The 15,046-nt window shown below is 41.1% G+C and overlaps 1 protein-coding gene across 1 annotated transcript; it reads left to right on the top strand.

Annotated features, from left to right (window-relative positions):
* The first annotated feature begins 242 nt into the window (after positions 1–242).
* LOC142195855 (mitochondrial ornithine transporter 1-like) lies at positions 243–14,377 on the top strand. Its single transcript, XM_075265923.1, has 8 exons — positions 243–307; positions 2,471–2,512; positions 5,722–5,815; positions 8,221–8,479; positions 11,200–11,337; positions 11,421–11,593; positions 11,976–12,134; positions 14,051–14,377. The coding sequence occupies exons 3-8, from the start codon at positions 5,761–5,763 to the stop codon at positions 14,170–14,172; spliced, it is 906 nt and encodes a 301-aa protein (XP_075122024.1). The 5' UTR covers positions 243–307; positions 2,471–2,512; positions 5,722–5,760; the 3' UTR covers positions 14,173–14,377.
* Positions 14,378–15,046: the final 669 nt, after the last annotated feature.

Raw genomic sequence — 15,046 nt, 5'->3', positions numbered from 1 at the left:
TGACTCTCACATGATCTAATGATCTAATCTTGCCAAGCTTTAGCTAAACTGTGCAATGTGAATAAATGCTCACAGAAATCTGCTGAGTAAAGTCTTCTCATCTCTGTATTGCAAACTGAGGTTAAATAGAGGTCTGTGCACTTTCTTCTAGGAATGAATGTTCTGCCGGCAGAGCACATGGCTCAGATTGTTGTACGTGGCAGAAAGGGGCAGTGCATGAGACTGTACCTAAAATGTTAATACAGAGCAAACGCAAACAAATTGTTCTATTATTGAGATGAAGTTTACCTTTTCACACATCACATAGGTAGGTGGATTTGTATACCTCTATACATCTCAGGAGTGCGGACTGGAATACATTTTGTATTACTAGGATTTGTATACCACTGATAATCCATAGTTTATGTATTTTTGAAGTATGGGCCCTGGTGCAATCTTTTGTCCGGGGCCCCCTATCTCATCCATACAGTGAATTCTTGATAGTGATGGTTATTGGTGCTAAGGAGTTTAATCCACCTTAGTGTGGTTCGGGTAATCTGTGGGTCTCCTTGACTTATGGGCCAGATGGAAGCTGCAATCTCAATACTGATGCCAGTGCTTATGGGCCCCTTAAGGCTCCTGGGCCCCGGTGTGACTGCACCCTCTGCACCCCCTCAAGCTACACCCCTAAGTATGAAGTCTAGTTTGGAGTAATATCATGGAGTAAATATGCTAAGAGAGAGATCTGCACTAAATCTAAGAAGTTGCATATCTCACATAGGTCTTTAAAGAGTGGACCTTTTCCCCATTAGGGTAGGTTCACATATCGAATCTGCAGCGGGTGTCTAGAAGATCCACTGCAGAGTAGTCTAAGGTGTACCCCTATTGAATTCAATGGGGCATTCAACATTTACATCTGAAGTAGACAACATACCAGTTTTGGATGGAGTGTGTGTTGCAAAAGTGTACATGACAAGACAAGTAGAAAAAAGCCCTCTCTTATCTAGAGATGGAGACCCAATTGGAGGCTTATTAGCAATCCAAGGGAGATCGCCAGGGCTGAAGTGAGACCCAAGCCATTCCACCTGAGTGAGATACCCTGGCTGCTTATAAAGTGGTTGGTTGTTGGGCAACATTAAATAATGTTTATAGGATCTAGTGCCCCTTAATGGTAGAGAAGTTCCCCACAAAACGATAGAATAGGTCACAGTATCAATAGCAGACAACATACCAACTTTGAGGTTGATAAAATATGGATGGTTAAAAGAGTTATCCAGGGAGTCTATCATCACTTACTTTTTCCAGGGTTTTATATACGATGAACCCAATGGTTCCTGGCTGGTTTCAACTCCACATCACATGATTGGAACCAACATCTGGTCCCCTAGTCACTCCTCCTCTTAACTGGGGGCTGGTTTATATAGTATTACACTGATGTATTCAGCCAGCCCCCATGATACAAATAACTAGAGTTGCACATGGGAGAGTCATGAGGAGAGGGGGCAATTCGGTGGCCAGGTGCTAGTTCTGATCATGTGACTTGTGGATGGAATCTTGGGGGTACTTAGCATACGATTTCCAAGAGTAAGTTAACGATGATAGACTACCTGGAGAACCCCTTTAAGATCAGCACTCCAGAACACCCCTAGGCCCTTCTCAGGAATGCCTGGGACCTTGCTTATAATGAGTGCTCCGGCTTTCACACAGGTTTCCCCAGACTATGCCCCTTTTCAGCTGGGACATGCCTGAATTTGCCAGGATTTTTTTTAGAAAACCTGTCTCTGTTCTGGCAAATTTGGGACATTTAGCAACTATACAGGAGGAAGGCTACAAGCTCATTGCTACCATGTTCTCAGATGAGGCAGCAGGATAGTGAGATTTGTGATATTTTGCTGGCGCTCGTGATACTGTATTAGCCCCTATGTAGTTTCGCACTTCTGCTAGTCACAATCCACAGTCACCTCTGCTTTGCAGGCAAGTCCTGGCAGTCACTTGGTTTGCTCTCAGAGTGCTTCTTTAAACAAGTCCCTTACATGAGAATGAGCGCATTGCAGAAACGTTCCAGTGGACTGTAATAGGAGACATACAGCAAAGCGACTCGGTAAGAGACAAATGCGAGCCAGTCTGGGTAGGTCATGGAGTGCATGCTGTAAGAACCCAGAGAGGTCTGACTGTAATCCTAATATATGTATGACTAATGATATAGAAACATGAAGTAACAATGTGACTTTTATGTTTTTACGGTGTTCTTAGTGTCAATTTGTTACACTATAACAGTCAATGTTATAAGTGGTATATAGTATATCCTAGGCTATATGTTTCCACTATTTCAGAAGTGAATGAGACTGTAGAAGATCACATGGGGAATGAATTGTGAAATGGTCACAATGGAATATGTAAACAGACAGAGGGGAAAATGTCATTTTAGTGACAGGGATTAGGACACTGTGTAAATAGACAGATTGTGCATAACCATGTGTTCTCTTTCAAGTCCCACAAATCTGAGCTGAGCCTGAGAGGACACGTGAAAGCGGTGAGTGAGACACTTTCCTTTTCTGTCTATACTCGGAGTCTTGCTTTTACGTCTTTTGTACACATCTCTTTTACATAGATCATAGTCATTAACAGGATTGTCAAGCCTCTGTCAATTTTTGGACAATCCATTAAAATAGGGGACTTTTTTGCAGCTTGTGCAGATTACTATGTTTTTTTCTCTACAGGTAATATATTCATACTAGACACTTACATTTGTACAATTGAGTTTGAGCCGTGCAAAACTCGGTCCTTGTGTTGTCCGCATTTACTATCACTATTCTAGGAGATGGACTTGTGGAATTATACTTATCTATGATGGTAGAAGTCCTTACCTCCCAGCAAAATACTGTCCTGTAGTTCTGTAGTGGTTATAGTATGGACCAAGTTTCACAGAAGACATAGATAGATAGATAGATAGATAGATAGATAGATAGATAGATAGATTCACTATGTTAGAAGAAAGCGCCATTGGCAAAATTAAAGTGCATCTCTAGTTCTAAACAACTCTTGATAAATGAATAGTGCTTATAAATATAAGAAACTTTGTAATATATCTTATTAAGGGCTCGTTCACATCTGCGCCCGGTCTCCGTTCTGCAGGTTTCCATTTCCTGCACAAAACAGGGCAGGAGATGGAAACCTGCCGGCATCTTTCCAAACCCATTCGTTTGAATGGGTTTGAAAAGTGTTCGGCCGTGAGTGCCGGTGAGCATTTTATGCTCTCCGCGGCGAAACCGTTTTTTTAAAACCGGACACAGTCGGACATGCAGTACTCTGTGTTGGGTTTAAAAAAAATGGTTTCGCTGCGGGGAGCTCAAAATGCTCACCGGCACTCACAGCCAGACTTAGCATGACAGGTTTCTGCATGTAGAAGATGGAAACCTGATAACGGAGTCCAGACGCTGGTGTGAACCCAGCGTTAGGAGATCTTTTTCCTTCACCACTTATTAAGCTGTTCCCTCATTCTGACTGCTTGTGTATCTGTCTCCATATTCAGCCTCTCACATACAACTCTATGGAGTAGGAAAGAGGGAGTAAGGATTTCCTGTGAGCTGGTTAAATGATATATTGCCTTATTCTGTGTACTAGTAGCCTCTTATCTACAACCTAGTAGTGTTAAAAAAGCAAGGAATAGCAAAGTGTAACAGCAGCAATTATTTGAGTGTATTTTCTATCCCCTACCCTTGTTTATAGACTAATATGGAGAAAGTAACTGCCAGAATAGTGGATAAAACATTTACTTAATAAGATATGTTACAAAGTTCCATATATTAAACTGTACTATTCATTTATGAAAACTTGTTTATAACTGGAATTACACATTCATGTCTGGTTATTCATTTTAATAGTATTACTGAGATTGTGAAGGGGCTTCCTATTCTCAATTCCATTCTCTGCTATGGCCCAATTGTAGCTACACTTGCAACCTCTATGGTACGTATACCTGTGAGTATTACTGTCCACTTTAAGGAGCACAAAAACATGTTGCTAGTAAAGGTGTGACACTGTGACCAAACTAATTTAAACAATACAACCGTGTCCTCCTTCAAAGAATGGTTGCGAAGTAGATCATGAGATATAGAGGTCATATAATAGCGCAGTGACCTGGGTTGACGTCTGACTCACATGTTGCCAGAACAGAATCTGTTACACAATTACCTGAGCTACATGGTTTCACAATACTGATGCATTTAAGAATTACATTGCAGCCATTTGCTAAAATCAAAAAAGTTCATTTTATTTCTCACTAATGTACACTCAGCACTCCATCTTGACAGAAAAAAACAGAAATGTAGGTATTTTTGCAAATTTATTAAAAAAGAAAAACTGAAATATCACATGGTCATAAGTATTGAAACCCTTTGCTGTGACACTCATATTTAACTCACATGCTGTGCATTTCCTTCTGACCCTCCTTGAGATGGATCTACTCCTTCATTGGAGTCCAGCTGTGTTTAAAGTGATTGAACTTGATTAGGAAAGGCGCACACCTGTCTATATAAGACCTCACAGCTCACAGTGCGTGTCAGAGCAAATGAGAATCATGAGGTCAAAGGAACTGTCCAAGGAGCTCAGAGACAGAATTGTGGAAAAGCACAGATCTGGCCAAGGTTACAAAAGAATTTCTGCATCATTCAAGGTTCCTAAGAGCACAGTGGCCTCCACAATCCTTAAATGGAAGAAGTTTGGCACGACCAGAACTCTTCCTAGACCTGGCCGTCCAGTCAAACTGAGCAATCATGGGAGCAGAGCCTTGGTAAGAAAGGTAAAGAAGAACCCAAAGATCACTGTGGCTGAGCTCCAGAGATGCAGTAGGGAAATGGAACACCATTGATTGAGAAAGCCACAATGGTGGATCAGTCACATAATGGATCCTACAGTTGCCAAATGGACTTCATTGACCAAGGGTCTTTTCATACTTTTTTATGAAATATATGGATACAGACATTATAATCAATGGAGACATTTACAGTTTGTTTTTTTCATGACCCAAAAGACACTTGTGACCTGTACCAATTTTTTTTCTCTTCTCTCTACTTGTCGTGGCCATTAAAGTCTATGGGTCCATGAAGCAAAAAGGACATCACATTAATATCATCTGTGCACAGTCCATATGTCAAATATTTTCTACAAGAAAGAACAGATGACGGACAGATTGGACAAGGAGATAAACTAGGATGTACAACATCCGTTTTTTTATTATAGCCTACAAGACGGATTGTTTGTGTTAAAATATCCTACGCATGTACATGCACATGAACATATGTTTTGCTAATGTGCTATCCATGTTTTTAACAGCTAGCACATTGACCCATTCTTTGCTACAGCCCCGTACACGGTACTGTCTATTATCATGGTGGAGAGCCATATGCTTGGAGGCAAAACTCACCGGGAAACATTGGGGTTCTTTGTATTTAAAGAAGCAGTATAGTCAGCTCATGTTCTCTGGTGCTCCAATTAGTAGCAATCTGCCACTTCTTCACAATAAATGTGTAGCGCCACCCTATGGTTTCTATAATCTTTATGGAATTGCCGATTGTATAGACTATCCAGACTATAAACTAGGCTTGTATTAGACAGTATCAGATCAGCATTTAGTAGACCTGGGTTTACCATTACATTTCCTATTACTACCTGACTTTATGTAACAGAAATATATATATATTTTTCTATAACATTACTTTCTATTGTATTATACTTTTTCAGGATTATACATGAAGACAAGCAACAGTCTACACAGCAAATATGAGAACAAATAATACCATCCAGGCTGCCATTGACCTGACAGCCGGTGCCGCAGGTATCCTATAGTTTCCTCTTTATTCTCTGATTCTTTAGTTATCTCAGATTCCATTTGATAAGTGAGATTATTACATTGTCACTGTAAGTGATATACACTAGGCAAGGTCTACCTTTCAAGAATCCAGTGTATACATTTTTTTCCTATCACAATATTTATGGCCATTTCCATTCTATATGCTATAAATACCTGATAGATGCTCGTCCCACCTCTAGGACCTTCATCTATCTCGAGAGTAGGACCATGTATGCTCCAGAAAGTATGCTGTGCATGCGTGCATCATCCCATTCAATTGTACAGCAGCAGGCGACCAAGCCTCTTCAGTTATGTCCATAACTCCCATACAAGTGAATGGAAATACACGCGCATGCGCAAACCTTCTCCAATGACTTTTAGGAACAGACAGTGCTCTATTCTCATGGTTCAGGTTCTATGCATCTAGTCAGAAATACTGAAATGGGAATACCCCTTTAAGACTGTATAAGAAATAAGCACAATAAAATACCAAAGGACTTCTTTTAAAGTGAAAAAAAACAAAAAATTACTCCAGCATGCCCAATTATATATAAAATATAACTTTTACTTCAAAAATTTAAAAACATAGTACAGTCAGTACATAGCTGAGCTATGAATAAGGGACCTCATCCTTGTTCCCGTAACACTTAAGCTTTTCTGTTTTTTGTACATGCCTGGATCCATGTCTGTACTATGTTTTTAAATTTTTGAAGTAAAAGTTATATTTTATATATAATTGGGCATGCTGGAGTAATTTTTTTGTTTTTTTGACTATTGCCTACCCCGTGAAACAGTCCGGGGGTTTCTCCGTGCAGCCCATTTGCTCGTAAAATAGATCCAGCAATACATATACAGGTCATTCCATGGTGGTCAGAGCTGCATATATTCTGCTTTATACAATTTCTTTTAAAGTGAGTCCATTTGGCTAGCAACATTAGTTATCTTATGCACTTGAAAAAAGTATATTTCCTGAAACGAGTAGTGCTCGGTACTAGAGATGAGCGAACACTGTTCGGAACAGCCGTTCCGAACAGCACGCTCACAGCATGCTCCCATAGAAATGAATGGAAGTGGCCGGCACGCGGGGGGTTAAGCGACCGGCCGCCGGCAAGCGTACGTGCCAGGTGCTTCCATTCATTTCTATGGGAGCAAGCTGTTCGGATCGGCTGATCCGAACAGTGTTTGCTCGTCTCTACTCGGTACCCAAATAAAAATTATATTTGTTTCCAATTATACGGAGTTTCATGTCCAAGTGTGTGCATTATCCTACCCTTCCCATGGGTTTCTTACCCTGATGTACCTTTATTCTTTTAAAGTGAGTGTCACCATGGTGAAGCATATTAAACTAGCAAAACAATTAGTTCAGGCTCACCTGAGTGTCAGGGCTTCTTCCTTGGGAAAATGTGTGCCTCCATTGTGAGGTTTTTCATGTATTTCACAGTACATAAATGAGGAGTCTGGAGCACTGAGGGCGGCTTTATTGCTCCAGACTGATACACCCCATATTGCTCTAATACAGCGGACCACACGGCCAGGTGAGATTTCATTCAAAGAATGGAGAGGGAACATAGGGCAAATTAGAACAGTGTGGGGGCTAGCGGTTTGGAGCAATGGAGACACCTTTGGTGCTCCAAGACTGCTCATTTGAATATTGTGAAATAAATTAACATTTCGGCATCGGAGGCATGAATTTTCATGGAGGAAAAAGGTGTTCCATTCTGGTAACATTTCTCTCAGAATGGGGCATCCCAAAATGAGTGGCATCAGATAACCAGCTTTGAAAAAACAAATGTTTCTACTATTCTGTCAGGCTTTTTTTACACTATAAGGGAGCCTTCACACGATGTAACGCTACGCTCATTCTGATCGTAAAAACACGTTCAGAATGAGTGCGTAAAAAGCAGCTCCTATTGACTTGAATGGGAGCCGGCATACGTACGCTCCCCATTGAAATCAATGGGAGGCTTTTTTCCCTATGCTTTCAATGTACTGTATTATGCGCGTAATACATTGAAAGCATAGGGAAAAAAGCCACCCATTGATTTCAATAGGGAGTGCACGTATACCGGCTCCCATTCGAGTCAATGGGAGCTGCTTTTTACGCACTCATTCTGAACGTGTTTTTACGATCAGAATGAGCGCAGCGTTACATCGTGTGAAGGCTAAGTTTCTGTGCAAGAATCTTGACAAAATTGGTGTCTTTCAGGAAATTCATAGACAGGTAAGGGTGGGCACATTTGTAGTTGAAGCCACATATGTCCGTATCCATATACAAACGGTACAAGTGCCATAGTGGATCAGTGGATGTGGCCTACCTTCTGTGTATAGTTAACCAGAGACTCCATGCCATGAAAGGATTTTACTATACACCCTTTGCATTATTATTTCAGGAGGAACAGCATGTGTTCTGACCGGACAGCCATTTGACACTGCCAAGGTGAAAATGCAGACGTTCCCTAATCTGTACAGAGGCCTTATAGACTGTGCGGCAAAGACCTACAAACAAGTGGGGTTCAGAGGTTTCTACAAAGGGACCAGTCCGGCTCTTCTGGCAAACATATCAGAGAACTCTGTGCTTTTCATGAGCTATGGTTTCTGTCAGAGAGTTGTGAGAAGGATTGTGGGCTTGGAAAAAAATACACCTCTCAGGTAAGATTTGGGAAAAGCAGTGAACCAGTGATATGGGATTATGATGTCAGCAATTCAGAAGTAAAAGTGTCACTGGTCTGCCATTTTTTTATTTGCATTTTACATTTTTTTTGCATTAAAGAGGTTGTCCGGACAAATCAATTATAGACTGGGGAGATGAAAATCATACTCACCTGTCCCCAATGTTCCGGAGTCCTCCAAGTGCGGTCCGGTCCTGCAGCTCGGCTGTCTTCTTGTTGTGAAGTTTCTAACCGGCTGTAACATTCCGGTTCCATTCCCTAATCAGTGGCCTCAGTGGTCACATGCAGCAGGGACTTCATCCGGAAGACTAAAATGAAGGTGCGGGACTGGAACTCCAGGGAAAGGTGAGTGTAATTTTTTTTTTTTTCACTGCCCCTGGCCAATTTAAAAAAAATTATTTGAGTGTCCATTTTCGCCAGGACAACCCCTTTAAGTGTATGCTGTACAATTTTCACATTTTTATGACAATTTTCATTATTATGGACGGTCTCAGTTCAATTTATAAATAGGGAAGGTGGGTACTTTACATGAAACCAAAAGTATGGCCATGAATATCTGTATGTCATAGAGTCCTAAAGATTGATTATTTCTGTCAAAATTCCAAAATTTATGATTGCAAAAGATAGAGTAGCTTTACTACACTTAAAGGGGTGTCTAGGCAAAAATGGACAACCCCTTTGACTTTTAACTCTGCCTTGGGCAGTGAAAAAATGTAAAAATTCATACTCACCTGTCCTCGATCCTAGCGCATTCCATTTGACTCAACTGGTCTCTTCCGGAGTTCCACTGAAGTCGCAGCTCAGGTTCTTGATTCGTTTTGGTACGAACTACACCTTAGATCGACTTAAAACATAGTGTATAATACTGTCAGGGCTCCTGGGAACCTACCTATAAAACATAGTGTAGAACACTGTCAAGGCTCCTAGGAACCTACCTATAAAACATAGTGTAGAACACTGTCAGGACTCCTAGGAACCTATCTATAAAACATAGTGTAGAACATTGTCAGGGCTCTTAGGAAGCTATCTATAAAACATAGTGTAGAATACTCTTAGGGTTCCTAGGAAACTATGTATCCAGTTAAGGCAAACACTGCTAAAGGTATTCCAATGTCAAAGTGACATTATTATGCTTTGGGGACTCTTATTATAATCTGACGTCATGCCGCTCTGGATTCCCATGTAACCGCTGGTGGCCCAATCACAGGCCCTCAGCTCTGTGCCTGGGCCAATGATGTCAAAGAACTGCACCAGACACCGCAAGGAGATGCAAAAGAGGTAACAGAAAATGAGAATAGATGGTGGTTTGTTTTTTTGTTTTCCACCTCCCCTAGGCCTCCACCCATTATACTATGGCGTATAAAGACAAATCTCCATTTGTTCAGTTTCTGAAAATAAAACCAACGATTTGGAATATTCAAGTCAAACACGGCTCGGTATGAACCAATTCGCCCATCTATGTGAGGAACAATCATTTTAATGCACGTGCTCTGTATCATTTATCAGACCAATGCAGAACAAGTGCTGATCAACACAATTTGTAGCCTATTGGTGCTCATACAAAATAATCTTTTCTTGTAACATCCCCCTAACTGTAGCTTCTAAATCCTACTACACTGTGAGTCAAGGAACTCTTTTAACACTGCTATGTTTCCCAATGAGGCACTAAATCAAGATAAGATTCCAAACGAGGCAATAAATCAATTAACAGCCTCCCCCTCTCCATAGAGTTCTGTGTGTATGTTGAATACGTAAACAGACATATAAATAAACGGCCTAATAAGTTGAGAAGAAGCAAAGATTTCTTTTATAAGATATTATATATATATATATATATATATATATATATAATGTTTTATTTATTCACATGTACAATTCATTATGGAATATTGCTTTATAAATGGGGGTGCACTTTAAGATGTCTGTGTTCTCTGGAGCAAAGTAAGTCAACTTATAGGTGGTATAAATGTAGACATTTTGCTAGCCTCTCTGTTCATCTCTAGGAGACTGCTGAAGAAAAGTGGAGTGATCTGTAGCAGTCCAACAGTGCTAAATGGAGCAGAAGTGCATTCACTGCCTACTGATCCATTTGGATAGTGTAAAAGGGAACCTCTTTCGCATTATTGATGGGGGTCCCAGCAGTCAAACCCCCACTATTCTACAACTTATTCACTTTGAGGTGGATAGGGTATTTGTGAACTTAGCATAACTCTTCAAATAACCTGTTGATTTTTTTTTCTTCATTAATGGTGAATCCTCTGGACCTTGGGCGCATATGCAAATAAGATGGGGTTGTACGTCCCTAGCTTTACTGTACAACTGCACAGGCGCCAGGAGCACCAGAGAGGAGTCTGATGAGACTCCTCTCTAGACAGGTCTAACAGGTTTTTTTAATACAGTTATCATTGCAACAGGGCTATTTGGGATACTAACCACCCCCCCCCCCCCCATCCACAAGGACCTGTGGGTGATATACAGTAGTATCCCAAATCAACCGAACAGATTCCCTTTAAAATAAATGTCCCAAGGAATATCACTGGCTGAAAAGTGTACATTTCCATGCCAGTAAACCATTTCTACCATATCTTACTGGTAGCATAATCTAAATCATATTAATGATGATTATCCAAAAACAGTTCTAGTTTTTATTGGACACACAATGGTGACTTGTGACGGTCATGTGTTTTTTCTACGTTTCAGTGACTTGCACAATGCGACCGCAGGCTCATTTGCAGCAGCATTTGCCTCCTTGGCCCTTTGTCCCACAGAACTGGTGAAATGTCGTCTTCAGGCCATGCATGAAATGCAGCTATCTGGAAAGATTATAGAAGGGCACAAGTGAGTTGCGATGTACCGTATGTAAAACTTTTTGCGATTTATCCAGAAAAGTGCTCATTAAAATATCGATCCTCTCTCCATAGTACAGTGTGGTCAGTGATAAAGAATATTCTGCACACAGATGGTCCAATGGGTTTCTATCATGGACTCTCCAGCACTCTACTCAGAGAGGTTCCAGGATACTTCTTCTTCTTTGGGGGCTATGAATTAGGTCGCTCATTTTTTACAAGAAGTGGGAAATCTAAAGATGAATTAGGTATGAAAATTATTCTTCACATTCTTCTGTAATAATATGTTATATAATATAATGTTCAATCTTCAAAAATGGGTGGTCTGGTTTCGAAAAATTATATTCATATGCCCTAATAGGAAATACAGAGTTACACCAGGTTAACACTAGCATTCGGCTCTCCATTGTTCAGGTCCACATGGGGATCCGAACTATGGAGAGCCTATCTGCTTCAACAGCAGTTAAACCTGTAAACCCTATACTGTAATGGCGTCCGCTGGGTCGTACGAAGCCTAACTCTTAATGTAATCTACCTAATGGTTATAATAGATCTATGAATGGTAATAATCTCACCTCTACAAATATCAGTATATTTACATTTATGGAACCATTTTGGATTTTCCTCCAGGAATAATGCCATTGATGATCAGTGGAGGAATTGGAGGGATCTCTTTGTGGCTGGTTGTCTTCCCAGTGGATTGTGTGAAATCCCGAATCCAAGTCCTTTCCATGACAGGAAAACAATCCGGATTCATAAGGACATTTTTGCAAATTTTGAGAAATGAAGGTTTGTATCAAGTTAACAGCTTGCTTCTCTAGAAAGTCGAAACTCACATAATCCATCACAAATCTTAATCCTAGATTCTGCTATTCCTTTGTAAGCACCATTTGCCTGGATAGATTTTATATGCAGATGCCCTCACTCATAACTGTAGGAAATATGGATTGTTTCTCTATTAGTACCATGTGCTAGCCGTTGGCTGGCGCACTGGCGATGCCATCCATGTGCACCGACCATGCTTCCATGGCCCCAATCATTCAATGAATAGGAGTCACGGAAGCAGGGCCACAAAATCAGACAGGAATAGGACCTGTTCCATATTTTGCAGCCCGTACTGTCCCCACACACGGGACAGTGTAATTCACGGTCATGTCCACGGGCCCACAGAAAAGGTCAGTGTGCTATCTGGCAAAACCCGGACAACACACTGACCTAGCGCACAATCGTGTTCAAGGGGCTTTACATAGCAGTGTAAATGTGGGTTGTGGTTGGATATAATTCACGCAGATGGTTCCTATATGATTTTACATATCACATACCTCTTTCTCGTAACTTTGGTACACAACTGGCCCCTTAACTTTGGTGCCTTGAGCTGGTGTCAGCTGGTCCATCTGTTTATCAAGAGGGAAGCAGATCAACATGGCGGTAATAGGATATACTGTATGGTTGCATAAAGTTTGTGAAAGGGCTTACATGAAATTAAATCAGAAGTATGGTCAGTCAATTTTGAAGCCAACAATGAAACATGTGGGGTCAAGGGTGAAACGTAGATATACACTAGGTTTACACCCTGTCCACTTAAAAAGCGGTTATATAGACCATAGATTATAATGGGGTCTACCGGATATTCCCCCGGTTTTATACTGAAATTGGCAAAGAGAGAAATCCTCCATGCAGGATTTTCTCTCCACCAATTTTAGGATAAGATCCCATGTGGTGTACCGCAGGAAAAAAAGCTCTGGGGGAAAAACTGTGGCGGCAACGCATCAACAACACTTCCTACAGTGCTTTAGACAGAAAGCTTGCAGAGGTTTCCTCTGTAGACTTCCTGTTTCCATTATACCTCTGGGGAAACCGTCGCTATTTCCATAGGTTTAATTGAGATGCTGAGATTTCCAAAACCGCGCCAGTTTTGGAAATTGCCACTTGTCTGCACCATGGTTTTTACCGCTAAGTGGGCATTGCAATCGCTAGAATCCCATCCACTTTGCTCTGACTGTAAAATGCCGCAATTTTTTCCACGCCTTTTACGCTATGTGGGGCCCCGGCCTTAAGCAGATTCTATAGTGAAGCCTCCTATAGAGACTCCAACACAGGTGTGAATCTGCCTCAAGAAACACCTGTGGAATCCGTGGCAGAAAACACCTCTCATTCATTTCAATGGGAGTCATTAGCAGTTTTTCTCCACTAGCGATTTTTATTTTTTCGCTAGCAGAAAAAAAGCAACATAACCTATCTACAGGTGGATTCCGCGGCTCAAGACTCCCTCCTGATTAGGCCAATTCATTGAGGCCTAATCAGGAGCGGGATGGCGCGACAGAATGCTGATGCACTGAATCGTCATCCTGTCTCAGCTAGCCGCATGAAAAAGCTGGCGCCGGAAACTGAAGAGGAATATCCTTTTCACTTTCCACTGTGTGAAAGGGGCCTAATACAGAAAGCTAACCTGCTTAAAAAGCGGTTACCCACAGAACCCCTAAACTATACGGGGTCCGCCGAGTTTCCACCTGAAAAATGAGGAGAGAAGTCTTGCTTGCATTTTTAAACAGGTTCAGGGGCAGAAACCCCAGTCGTAGAACGAGCGCTAGTCTGAGTGCTGGTGCCCTTTCATGTGGCAGTGGGGCATTTAGCTACCAGGGGCCACGTACAACTTCAACCAATGCTATGTTATTACTAAGGCGCTCATATCCTTCTTTTTCCAGGTATTGTGGCTTTATATTCTGGCCTAAAACCAACATTAATCAGAGCTTTCCCCGCCAACGGAGCGCTCTTTGTCGCCTACGAGTACAGCAGGAAGTTTATGATGCAGCAGTTTGAAGACTAGTCTATAGTATAACGTCATGGAGAGACCCTTTCGCTACTGCAGAGGTGGAGAATCTGCAAGATGTTCCTTGTCCACATTCCGAGTGCCATGTACTCTCCCATGTTGATCGTCAGGTGTGAACTGTTGAGATACTATTGTACTGTATCTCAAGATCTACTATTGGCGTGGATACCTCCCATCTTCACGGATGTATGCAATATATAGAGGGCACAAATTGTTGTATAATAAACATTTCAATTGATATTTCATTTAAATTGACAAAATTGTGTATGTTAATATATTAATAGGGGATATGAAAATTATTTATTTGCTCTGTTAATGTAATGTTAAAATTAGAATTTTTGTGCTGTTTGCATTAAAATTAGCCATGTTGGACAGTCGTGATACATACTGCAGTCTTACAGCTCATGTACATAATATTGGTCTGTGTACAAACCATACAGGTGTCTATCACTGTGTAAAAGAAAAATAGGAAAGACTTTTCTCATTAAACATGATAAGCTCCATCCAACAACTAAATACATGGACCCACAATATGGTCATATTTATACTAATATTCAGGTATAGGTTGTAAAAACATGAAATCCCTATAGAACCCTGTGGACATCAGATTATGGTTCAGCTACATTGTCGGGACATCCATGCACCTATTATAGATGTCTAAAACTGACCATAAAGGTGGCCATGTACATTCAATAGCTGTCAGATGAGCATTAGCCATCAATGGAACTATCTCTCTGGCAATGCCTTATTTCCCCTAAGGCTAAGGCCCCACGGGCCATAATCGCAGCGCTAAAGCCTTGCGGAAAGAACCGCTGCGTGATCACATTGCAGTTCTTTCCGCAGTGCTTTGAAGAGAAAGTTCACGCAGTTT

Source organism: Leptodactylus fuscus, chromosome 2 (genome assembly GCF_031893055.1).
Source record: "Leptodactylus fuscus isolate aLepFus1 chromosome 2, aLepFus1.hap2, whole genome shotgun sequence".
Lineage (NCBI taxonomy): Eukaryota > Metazoa > Chordata > Amphibia > Anura > Leptodactylidae > Leptodactylus > Leptodactylus fuscus.
The sequence above is the reverse complement of the archived record's forward strand: the minus strand, read 5'-3'. Positions and strand labels throughout refer to the sequence as shown.

Coding starts and splice junctions, on each gene's coding strand:
- LOC142195855 (XM_075265923.1), top strand. CDS start 5,761: ATGAGAACAAATAATACCATCCAGGCTGCCATTGACCTGACAGCCGGT. Junction 5,816..8,220: donor CCTGACAGCCGGTGCCGCAG/GTATCCTATAGT, acceptor TTATTATTTCAG/GAGGAACAGCATGTGTTCTG. Junction 11,338..11,420: donor AAGATTATAGAAGGGCACAA/GTGAGTTGCGAT, acceptor CTCTCTCCATAG/TACAGTGTGGTCAGTGATAA.